The sequence below is a fragment of the Urtica dioica genome, chromosome 10, assembly GCF_054948205.1.
Source record: "Urtica dioica subsp. dioica isolate 48M chromosome 10, U.dioica_male_clone48M_v1_H2, whole genome shotgun sequence".
Lineage (NCBI taxonomy): Eukaryota > Viridiplantae > Streptophyta > Magnoliopsida > Rosales > Urticaceae > Urtica > Urtica dioica.
In genome coordinates this window covers 22,527,230-22,540,043 of record NC_142765.1, presented here as the reverse complement: position 1 = coordinate 22,540,043, position 12,814 = coordinate 22,527,230, and the positions used below count along the sequence as shown (strand labels likewise).

General features: G+C 34.0%; 1 protein-coding gene across 1 annotated transcript; it reads left to right on the top strand.

The window, feature by feature from the left end:
• Window positions 1–4,223: 4,223 nt before the first annotated feature.
• On the top strand, window positions 4,224–4,731 carry LOC149384103 (CLAVATA3/ESR (CLE)-related protein 13-like). The gene has a single exon (XM_089629556.1). The coding sequence runs from the start codon at window positions 4,299–4,301 to the stop codon at window positions 4,599–4,601; it is 303 nt and encodes a 100-aa protein (XP_089485682.1). The 5' UTR covers window positions 4,224–4,298; the 3' UTR covers window positions 4,602–4,731.
• Window positions 4,732–12,814: the final 8,083 nt, after the last annotated feature.

The following is a 12,814-nucleotide window of genomic DNA, read 5'->3' as shown; positions in this document are numbered from 1 at the left end:
GTCCATTCCCACTTCCTGAAGATATGCAAAGAAGAGATGAGTTGGAGGCTGTGTCCGCACATTAAACCATAATGGATCTTTTGTACTCTTTTCACCAACCAATTAAGAAATTTATTTTCACTCATCAAACAAAATTCTCAAATTTGCATATCCTATCTAAATATTTCTGCTTATTGTAGAATTCAAACTAATTGAGAGCGAATAAAAACCCCACTAATTAAATAGAGTCATAATTACTGAAAGTGACGTACAATTGTGCTAAATATGACTATGAAACGCATAATAAACATGTAATTATCTCTCTATTGTATGTGATAAGCTTCCCAAAGACATTATGCAATTTAATTTGATTGTGAATCGTCTTCCACTAAAATATTCACATATACCCAACTGCTAAACTCAAGCATATTTATTATATAAAAAAATAGAGATAGCCAAGCGGCAATATATATATATATATATACAATATTGAAAATTTTATTAAATTTCGAATATATATTTGAGAAGTATTGTCAGTTTTTTTTTTTTTTTAACTTAAGCAACTCTATAGAGTTGAAGAATACTAATAAGTTTAATTGAAGGAATTGTAATAATTTTCCCGGTAACTTTGCGTATAATTGCAATTTGCAAGCCGTATAGGTCGTCTGAACTTATTTTAGAGTACCTTTGTTATCATTGACTAAATTATTTAATCATGTGTTTTTTTATATGTGGAATAAATACGTCAGATAAAAAATAGCTTAATGGGAAACGCCAATTATGTGCCATTATGTCAAACTCAAACCCATTTCCAGGGTGGTGGTGATCATGTGATGAATCCATTAGCAAGGTTATAAACCAATATGACAAATTAGAAGTCCAGCAATATGATTATATCGCATTAAAAATTGCCAGAAAAAGTTAGACAAGACTGATTCGACCCCTGAATCAACGGTTTTTCTTCATTACGTGCGCTATAGGTTTTTGTTTTGTTTGTTTTTGTTTTTGTTTTTGTTTTTTTTTTTGTCGCCTTATATAACTCCCATAATCTTTTAATATTTAGTGATATGTTTCTTGATGGTGCGTATGCTACTACAATGAGTTTGAAGTTGAACTCACGATTTTAACCCAAGATCTCACTAAAATTACCCCTAGACTAAACTAAAAATATCTACAAATGTTATAAGTTTAAATAAGTGTTTTTTTATCCATAACGTACAGACAAAGTTTACCACGTGGCTCAAGGAAGTGGCAGCACGTGACTAAGTTTATTCTCTCTCGCATACTTCTTTGTGTATCTTCAAATCATTTTACGTCTAAATATTTTTTAACAAACATTAGATAGTTTTGTTTGCTAATAAATTTTAATAATCAACATTATTAAGTAAAAAAAAATTGATTTTCTAATTATTCGTGCGGAACAGAAGCGGTATGCTAAGTCAGTCTAAAACTCACAAAATATGAGAATGATGATCGAAAATAAAGACATATATCGCAGCGAAGCCATACCTCGGGAAGAAAGATCAATCTTTTGAAAAACGGACGGAAAAATGCTACCCTGAGATCGAAGTACGCGCGGTGTGTGATTGAGTTTCGAACATCGATCTCCGCACAGCGAAGCCTTCCGGAGCAACAAAACACTCAATCGGAAACCACTACGTCTTCTCCAAGCACTTAGTCGAGGCAGCGGCTTCTGTATCCGAGACCTCGGAGGAAGCACGTCTCGATACCACAAAAGAGCAGTCGCCCTCCACGACGGCCGAAACAGCGGCCATGATCATCCCCGGACGTTCCATAGTTGAATCTGTACCCCCTCGGAAAAGTCTTGAGTCATCGCCAAGGTTCTCAGACTCTGGCCCAAATATATCATTAAAGTAAATCTCGTCAAGGACAAACTCCGACGGGACCTCGCCGGAGATCAGCGAAACAAATTGCGCACCGGTTCCTGGTGCACTATCAGCATCCAAGTTGGACGCCTGGCGCGCTGCACCAACCTCAAGTGCGACGCGCCCCTCGACACTGCCCTGGTCGCGCGGCGCACGCCCCGCCTGCGCGCCACAAGCCGCCATATCAATCACAAGGTGTGACGCGCCCTCCCTCGGCGCTTCAAGCCGGTTCGCTTCCTCGCCTGCGCCACACCTAGTCGGCGCATGCATGTCTTCCCGCTCCAGAGCTGAGCGACGGACGTAATCGCGTCCGCTTCGCCCACATTGAGCCATTACTCCAACCCACTTGGATCATCTTCCACGTGCAGAGGAATCTTCTTCCGGCAAAAAGATCAGTTCATGCATGCTCAGGGATCTTTGGTTGAGAAAGGGAATAAAATTTTCATCGTGCACTCGTGTTGAGAGAGATGGAAAAGTGGGAGACAGCACTTACAATTGTGAAAAATAAAGGAGCCATGTTATTTTATTTATAGGCACATAGGAGGGAATGAAAAGTACGATTCCAAAAAGAGAAATCCTACTCCTACTCCAACAAGAAGAAAAAGAGGAAAAAAAAAAAAGAGAAAAAAGCCCCACTGGGCTGTCCTTCACGTGCGCGCACATCTGGCACGTTGCGTCAAGAAAAAAAACTCTCTTCGCAACCGCAAAGACCAAGAAATCCATTTTCCTAGAACACCCGGCGTAAGAAGACTAAAGTTCATCGTTCAGGTCCTCCAAGCGATGAACTTGGGAGCCTAATGTTGTCGGTTGTACTCAGAAAACCCAAAACATTAAATTCAGTGCGATATGCATCGAATTTTGAGTCCTAAGGCCCAACGGGCTCGGCCACTAAAAAGCCAATCAAATCCCAAGATAGCCAAAGCCCACTCAAAACGGGCGCAAAAACCAAGCTCAAGCCCGACCGAGTGTCAGAGCACGCACACGCGCCTCACCAAGGCACGAGCGCAAAAGACTCGTGCGCTACGTCTGTAAGATGAGGAAAACCCGTCATCACGCGCTCCTGAAAAATCAGTCACGCGCGCGGCACACGCTGACCTCGGATCGCCAGTGCGCAGACGCGCGTGCGCGCTGCTCCTTGCGCCCGCGCTCACTAAATTATGTCGTGCGCTCCATGCTAAACGACCAAGAGGCTCTCATCATCCTCCCAAGCACTATAAATACCCTTCCTCATAGAGGGCAGGTACACAGACAATTATCTTTCAAGATTACTTTATTCTAGAGTTTTGAAACGCTGACGAGGACTCTCCGCACTCCGTTTACTATGTAGAGTATACCATCTTTCTAAATATTCACTAATGAATATCAGCCCCCCACCTCACATAGCAATCAGACTAATGTTGAGCGTCGGAGCGCGCGCCAGAGGCACTGCCTCTGCGCCTCTCTAAGCTTGATCTCTCTTCATCTTATTCTTAGATCTCCGGGATGAGCGAAGAACGCCTTCGAGCTAGATGAACGACAACTCGTGACTTTCAAGTTTCCCGCAAGTTGGTTCGGGTGCGATCACTTGGTCCGACCTTAGGTCGAACTATCTGAAGCATCAAATAGTTGTTCATTTTCGTGCGACAACAATGACAATTTGTTTAACGTTTGATAAATGTTGGCTATTTTAAAATTTCTTAGTTTGAAGTGACCTATCTGCTAAGAAAATTAAAAAAAAAAAAAAAACGATGTGTAAACAGAAGATACAACATGATAAATTTATTTTTTTTGTGGCAAAGCACACGGATGACCATGTGTTTAAAATAGTTTAATAAATGGAGAAAGAAAAGTATAGGTTAAATATGGGTCGAAGCATAAGTTACAAATCTAATATAGGACACACGCATGCATGCTATTTTGATCAACCACAAAACTTTAGTAAACTAGGCGCTTCATCTTGTTTAACTTTATTTCGGTTATATAATAGTAGAGAACCTATCAAATGGCCATATCATTTATATTATTTCATGCACGATTATTTATTTGACTCACCCCAATATAAAATTCATAGTTTGACAAACTGCTTTTTCAGTAGAACAGCTTTGTTCCTTATACTTAAAGGAAGTTTCATCATTGGAATAAACAATAATGCTCTCTATAACCAATAACTATAATATTGCTTAAACAATAAAAATTGCTGAGAGAGAGAGTCAACTCTAAATATTGATACATCAATTAATTCTCATGCTACTAAATCACATAATTCAAGCTGTCATATGACCCATATATCTAACTTCATACTCTTTCTTTTCGCCTCTTCTTTTTCGCAGTTCTCTTCTCTAATTTCTCATTTTTTTCTCTCATCAACCAAACTTCTCTCTCTCTCTCTCTCTCTCTCTAGCTCTCTCTCCATGCAACCTTATATATTCTCTTCCACTTTTACCCCCAGTCTCCATGGCTCATACGATCAGGCTCTCCCACATCTTTTTTAGACTCATTCTTTGTCTCTCTCTCTTCCTCATATTCTTCCAAATTTTCGGATGGTCGAGCTTCAACAAAAACAATAGTACTACTACGAATCAGTATAATAACCGGAGAACATTAGTATCGAAAACCGACTTCACGCCGTTTCTGAGCCGGCACCGGAAACAGCAATTGCCAGAACGGTCCGACCCGGTTGGTGGGCCCGAGATTGACCCGCTTTACGGCGTTGAGAAGCGTCTCGTTCCGACCGGTCCAAACCCTTTGCACCATTAAAACTCGAGAGGTCAAGGTCTGGTCTTATTATTATTATTCTTATTGTAACTGTTCACGGTGTAATAATTTTTATTTTTTCATTTTGTTACTATACAGAGTTACTCTTCACCAAAAGTGGCAATAACTGAAAAAAAAATGTTAGTAGTGAATTTGTTGATTTATTACTTGTGGCCGTATACAGAAATTGAAAAACGATATATTCATGATAAACAAATTAGAAAAATCATACTGATTTTTCGCGGTTATCATTTTTGTAATACTTTTAATTTGTGTATATTTTCTGTAATATAGTATCTTTATTTTGATGAATTTTTTAAAAAAAAATGGTAGTGGTGAATTCGTTGGTATATTACTCGTTGCCATATTCAGAAATGAGAAACGATGATCGTTCAAAAACAAAAGAAAAGTCATTGATCAATTTCTTTGCGATTCGTATATTTATTTATTTTTTATTTCGATGTACGGTTAGGATGTTCATGTCATGTGTATATTTGATGCTGATTCTTATGTTAATACGTGTTTTCATGCAATAGGATTTTATTTTGATTAAATAATAAAGCATTTTTCAAATAACGCGACTGCAAATGGTCATCCTTATGTAAGCTGATTATTTTTGGGAAAGAATATTAAAAAGATAAAAGAAAATAAAACTCACTGAATCAGATGTTATTATTAGTTTATTGTATATGCGCGAATAAGTATTACAATTATTTCCGGGATTTAATACGACTTTTTATAGTGTGTGAAAGCAACAAATGTGACTGTGACGGCACGGCATATAATAGGGATTGAGATATTTATAAAAATGTATCATTTAATCATCTGAGGTTTAGTTACGACGGTGGAATATGAAAATCCCATGATTATTTATATAATATAGTACTGCTTTTTAGCTGCTTTCAATATCCCAGCATAGGATCTTGAAAAGGATTTTTTTTTTTTTTTTTTTTCATTTTTCAAAGTTTGAACTTTAAACAATTAATATGATCAATATATGTAAGTCACAGAGTTTATTTGATTCGAGTCCGGTTGTTTCCATAATTTGATTAGCTTAACCATCTATTTGGATTTGTCAACAAAGTCGTTGGGGTTAGTTTTGAAATGTAAGAAAAAAAGGCAATCGAAGATAAAACAAAAGTCAACGATCACAAATAATATGTGCTGCGTTCATTATTTAAATTTTTGAAATCGAAACTTATATGAAAGTGTTAATTATAAAAATATTAAACTTATAAAATCTAACATTTAAGTCTAGTATATATAAGAATGGACTAAAAATCAACAGTTTCATATTATTCTATTAATAAAACTAGTTTTAGACACATAATGTCACTAACCTAAGAACTCAGATTATTTACATTAGCAAAACATTAATTGAAACTTTAGTTTAAAATTTGAATACGATTTTGTGCTTCAGAAAATTAATTTATTAAATCTTTACATTTTATCAATACCTTCATCAGACGTTGCATGTGAACTTTTAGTTGCGGTTGGTTTGTGTTTGACTTTGAACAAAGTTCACACTTTACATGGAAAAATATGTAACGGACTCACTATATTTGGTGATTCAAACACACACCTGATAATATTATGTTAAAATTAACCATAATACATGGCTTTAAAATTTAATATGACAAATTGAGTTTCAATATGAGTTTAAGTGATTTTGGAGGCTCGGCCAAGTTTTTGGTTGGTCTATTAGACATGGGCCCGGAAAACGGCTCGACTAGAATTTGGCGAGTGGATTGCGTCATAGTCATATCCGATCTTAAACGGCTAGATTGAGCGATTAATTGAATAATTTTTTCAATCTATTTTCAAAATAACTTTATACACACTTAACAAATATTCAGGATACTTGCAAGCGAGCCTTTAGCCCGCTTTGAAAGTGGACCCGTGGTTAAAACTCAAAATGGTCTGGTCCAGTCTGGTTAAAATATTAAAACCGTGGTTTTGACCAGACCAGGTTGGTTCAAAAACTTTTTCCTTTGTTTCCTATATAACTATAGTGCATTTTTTTTAGTCTCAATTGAATATATTAAGTTTGAGTGACAATATATTAATTTGTAGTATGTTTATATTTCAACTTGGAGGAAATGATGGCAAAAATTCATAATGATTTGGGTTAGATACACTTAGCTACCTATTCTTTTTTTGGTCGGCGAAAATTCTTAATGTTAGGTTATAGTTCCACCGTTACTACATACTTCAAATCAACGGTCCAGATTTAACAATCATTTAATTTCTCAATTTTATTTTAAATCTGATAAATGAAAACTTAAAAACTAATAAAAAAAATGACAAACAAATAAAAAAAAAGAAAAAAAAAAGAGCAAAACAAATAAAAGTACTCATGTACAAAATGTCAAAAAAATAAATTCCAAAAAATGGCGAAACTTTCCTTTTTCTCTCCGTACAAAAGCGACTGATAGGGGTGTGAAGAGTGCGATGAGATCTGGGAAACACTTTTTACTTGCCAAGTAAAATAACGATACTCCATTTGTGAGAAACATTGGTGAGGTAATGGCCAACCAAAGACCCCAAATACTTTATTTGTTTTAATATCTCAGTTGAATTCGTAAAACTGATAAACATTTTATCTTAAACGATTTAAGCTGGACCAATCTACAACAATTTAGTTCAGATTAATTTTTTTCTTCTTATTTGGTCCCTTATAGTCTCAATTTTTTCAAACAAATTTAAATGGTCCGGTCTAGGCAGATTGCAGACTAGAATTGTGATCGTAAACGGATCACGAAATCTGTTTGCACCGCCTTCCATTTGGCATGATTATGAACTACTTGATTTGCATCAAATGCAAGGCATTAAGGCATACCATTGGGCTTTGGAATTACATGGAATACCTTCCAGGCCTTTACCTCCAAATGGATCGGAATATCCCAGTCCGAACATTATACCAAAATTTCAGGAAAACCGATACAGAACACTATCTTCTGGTTAATTTTGATACTATTCATGTATTAAAAACCTAGAATATACTTTAATATTTGAACAAAATATTGTGGATTGTATCAGAAGGGTACCAAAAATTACGTTTCGTGCACAGTACTAAAATAAAAAAGGTACCATTATTCACCCAAAATAGAACTATATATATGTGTGTATATATATATATACATATATATATAAACCTTATTTCTTTTTTATTATTCACGTCCAGGATTACGGCCATATATATATATATATATATATATATATATATGGCCGGCCCAATGATTGTTGAGGCCTTAAGCGAAACATTAAAATGAGGCCTTACAAAAATAAATAAATATAAAATTCAAAAGTAATAGTATGACTTTTTTAACAGCAATTTTTAACATTGTCTTCTTAAATTAAAAGGAAAAAAAAAAGAGAAAATGTCTTTGGGTTCGTGATTTTCGGTACTCGTCTTTCCGGAACGGCAATACCGAGAAAGTCGCCTCTGATCTCCCACCCATGGGCTGTTGACTCCGTTACGGCTCTATCTACCATCGATCGATCGGTTTGTTGAATTGTTGAGCTATTTTGTTGAATCAGTGCTAATTCGCGAATCGGTTAATTAATTAACTAACTGAATTGAGTTAGAATAATTAATTAACTGATTGGTTGAATTAAGAATTAGCTTAGGTTCAGATTTTTTTTTGTGAGTAAAGTTAATTTACTAACTGACTGAAATAGGAATTAGGTTAATTAATTGAATGCTTTGAATAGAAATTTGAATGCTTTGAATATGAATTAACTTAAGTTCTGATTTTTGTAAATTTTTTGTGAATTTCCAATCCAAACATTTAGTTAATTAATTAGCGTAACTCAATTCAGTCTGTTAATTAATTAACTGATTCGCGAAGGGTATAATTGTCTGCTAAGAAAAAAGAGAAATTGCCCCATTTGCCACCAATTTCATAACATTTTCCCATTTTCCACCAAAAGACTATTTTTTCCCAAAATGCCACCGAGATGTCAACATTGTTGACATCTATGTCAACAATGTTGACATCTCATAGTGAAGGACAAAAATAGATGTCAACATTGTTGACGTAGATGGTGGCATTTTGGGAAAACTTAGTCTTTTTGTGGAAAGTGAGAAAATGTTATGAAATTGGTGGCAAATGGGGCAATTTCTCAAGAAAAAATGGGCTATTTCCTTAATTAAAGGAAACTTAGGTTATTCCCCAAACAAGAAGTGTAAAATGGGCTAATGACAACAAATTTCACATAGTTTATTTTATAAAAAATTCGAGGCCTTTTTTTCAAAAATATGAGACCTTTTTTTAAAACCTTTTTCACAAAAAATTTGGGACCTTAAGCCTTTGCTTAAGTGGCCTATCATTAGGGCCGGCCCTTATATATATATATATATATATATATATATATATATATATATATATATATATATATATATATATAACCTGGCCCTTGAAACATTACATGACCGGAATTTTGAACAAGCACTGAAATTAAGTGTAGCCTACTTTTGCATCGATGTTTTTATCTTATTGATTTTGGATATTGAATAAGACATGAAGACAAGCTTGCCCATAAAAAATAAAATAAAAAGTCCAATCCTCACTTGTTCATATGTGACCAGGACACCAACCATTAACAAAATCTAAGTAAACTCAAAATATTACGCCAATAGGACTGATAGAAAAAAAAAACACATCGAATTTATCAGCTGATTTCGTATATACACTTTACGTGCTATCAATGAATTATCGTTCTTAACATGCAAGGACAAAAGAGAAATGCCATGTTGAGGTATTTTAACTGACATTTTGTTAGTTAGCCAAGATATGTTCATCAACCAACATTAAGTTAAATTCTTCTGGCTAATTATCATCAACATTTCTATTATGCAATTGTAAATGTGTTGGGCCATCCTTCTATTGGGAGAGGCCCAAATGCATGTCATTGAGACCCATCCCTTTGTATATTATTAGATCAACAATGAGAGAAATATTGTAATTTATCATGGGATTTGGACCAAATCTACTAGTGGTTTTAATGTTTTTTTTTTTTTTTTTTTTTTTTTTTTATCAAAACAAACCAAATTATAATTTATGACATTTCTATAAGTAGACTCAATGTGCAATGTCCATGTTATTTTTTAAATTTATTTTTTTTCCTCTTTTTTTCATTTTTCTCTCTATTCTCTCATCTTCAACGCCGTTCCACCTCCCTCGGCGTCCTCTCCTCCGTCACCAGTTCCGCCACGGCAGCCACCTCGACGCAGACCCTCTCCTTTAGGTTCGTCTGGTCCTGCCTCCACTGTCACCAGCCGCGATTTCGTATTTTTTCACACTGAGTTACAAATAATGTAGACATATATGTCTACAAGTACATAAATGTGTCGATATACATGTCTACCATTATTGAAATTCAGATTAGATATTTGTACACATACATGTCTACAATTATTGAAATTACAGATGTACATATCTATAATTACAAAAATACTATCAAAATTATTAACATATATATATATACAATTATATAAAATTATAGACATACTATTGATATGAGCTAAAAAAAAAAAGCAATTTGTAGACTTTGTATGTCTACAATTACATAAACTTTGACCTATGATTGATAATGATTTAGGTAAGCAGCGTTTTTATGCAACTTACTAAATAATTTCATTAAATAAATGTAATACAGCTTTGAAGGTAAGAGCATGGAGAATCTTACAAGCTTCATAACCATCACTTTCCGATGATGGCGCTCGATAAGAGTTTCCAAAATTGAAGAAATCAATATGCAAGGTCCGCACTACGCTGCCGTGAAGTAGACTTTCGCCGGCAAAGCCTCCTCTGTAAATCATTACTCTCACAATCATTCATCAGTTCCATTCGGTCCTCTTTAATCGTCTCTTCTTTTTTAATGTTACCTTGAGAAGGTCCTCGTGTTTCCAATCGCGGACTAACCCCAATCACAGTGCCTCCACGCCACGGCATCGCGGCCGAGAGCCGCCGCGGTGGCGACATCGCTGGTCGAGAGAGAACGCTGAGGGAGGTGGGGATCGGTGTTGAAGATGAGAGAAGAGAGAGAAAGAGAATAGAGAGAAAAGAAAAAAAAGGAAAATATTGAGAAGAATTTTTTTTTTTTTTTTAAGGCAGCTTTGCTGCAGTGGGGATTGAACCCACGACCTCCACACAGGAGGTGGTGTGGAATTACCACTAGGCTAACCTAGGTACCACAGAAGAAATTTAATTTAAAGGTTAAAATAGATATTGCATATTGGACATACTAATAGAAGTGTCTAAATTATAATTTAGTTGAGTTTGATCAAAAACATTGAAACCACTAATAGATCTGTCCAAATCTCAAATATCATAAATCAATAGAGAAAATAGAATAACTAAATTCTCATGGCCCCTTGATTCGCAACAGGTCTGACTAGCACCGTCAAAATTTGATATGGGCAACCTTCCAACGCATGACCGTTATAAAGTTAAATAGAGCCTTCGTGATAGACAGAGTACGTTTTGAACGGTAAATATGTAGTTTTTAGCTTCCAATGCCTTTCTCTTGAGTCAAGGACAAAATTGTAAATTTGTGTTTCTGGTTGAAATGTCTTTTTGATTCTTGTTGCATTTCGAGATTGATTGTTGATCTTGATGACGTTGATACATCTCTAAATGTTACTAGAGAGAACCTTAATTACACCCATTGTTGATAAAAGGGGAGATATTAAGTGGCATATGACTCTGTGGTTTTACTCCTCGCTTTAGACCATCTCCAATGGTGATGCATTTTGCATCAACATTTAGAGATTTCACTCCAATCATGATCTATAATTTGATGCATTCTCTATATTTGCATCTTATTTCAATAGTGGTGATCCAAATATAGATCACCACTATTCATAGATACATAAAAAAAATTTAATAACAAAACTTTTAATAATTCTATTATTGACCCTATTTGAATTTGTAGTTAAAATTTTATCCCTTATGTATATATTTTAATAAAACAATTTAGATTATAAAATATATATATTCTAAAATACTTCAATTTAAATACAACTCATACATTAACAAAAAATACTACAATTAACCCACAATACTACATAGACAATTGAAATAAATATAACAAATGAATTAAAAAAAACCCTACTACAATCAATTAATAAATGTAATGATTTGGTTTATGTACTTTCTTATCAATTAATAACTTGGTATGTTTGATGTAATAGATCCAAATTTTATTTCATGTGTTTTTATACATAAAATTAAATCACATATACAAATTTGGTGATATGAAAAGAATAATTATTTTGGGCAAATTTGTTAAATATAAAAGTATTATAGGTTTAAAACTGTAATTTTAAGAAAATTCAAGTAAGAAAGAATATACCCAAAATATTCTCTAAAGATATGTAAAATAGAGATGAGTTAGAGTGAAAAACACTGTTCACCGATGCAAAGATGCATTTTAGATCAAAATTTTGCATCATGGTTGGAGATGCTCTTAGTGGGTATACATTAACACTGTGAATCAACAACCACTAGAATCTAGAAGCATTTTAACAAAAAAGAAGCACAAATATATATTTTTATTCTTCACTTAAAACACATAGTTAAAAAGCTCAAAATCACATCTCAAAGTTGAGAATATATATTTTTATGTCACACACATTATGTTTAAATTTCACGATGATACACCGGTGGATGGGTGACCAAACTTGATTTTGGCAACACTGGTCGAAGTTGCGACGAATAAAGGGCTATGAATTTGCTTTTTCCTATTTTTCTATTATTTTCATATTTGATTGTTGATCTTGATGATTTTAGGCCTCTAAATGATATTTGAGGGATTGTTGATTATAGACTATAGTGGGGATATTAAGTGAACTACATGTCCCATGGTATTTTAAGCCTCGTTTTATGAGGTTTTTCCACCTACAAGTCACTTAATTTGTCCATCTTTTTAAGAAAATTAATTATAATAAATGTTTAAGAAACAAAATTAAAAAAAAAAGCATAGTTATAACATATACTAATACTAAAAGAAAGAGGTTTTTTTTTTTCAGATAAAGATTCTTTAATTATAGATCAAGCATAGTTTTACAGTTTTGGAATGTTTCATCACCAAAACACATATTAGGTTTCTTAAGTACTTTTGTATAAATTTAAATAAAAGGATATATATATATATATATATATATATATATATATTATATACATATTCTAAATAAATTTTATATATTGAAA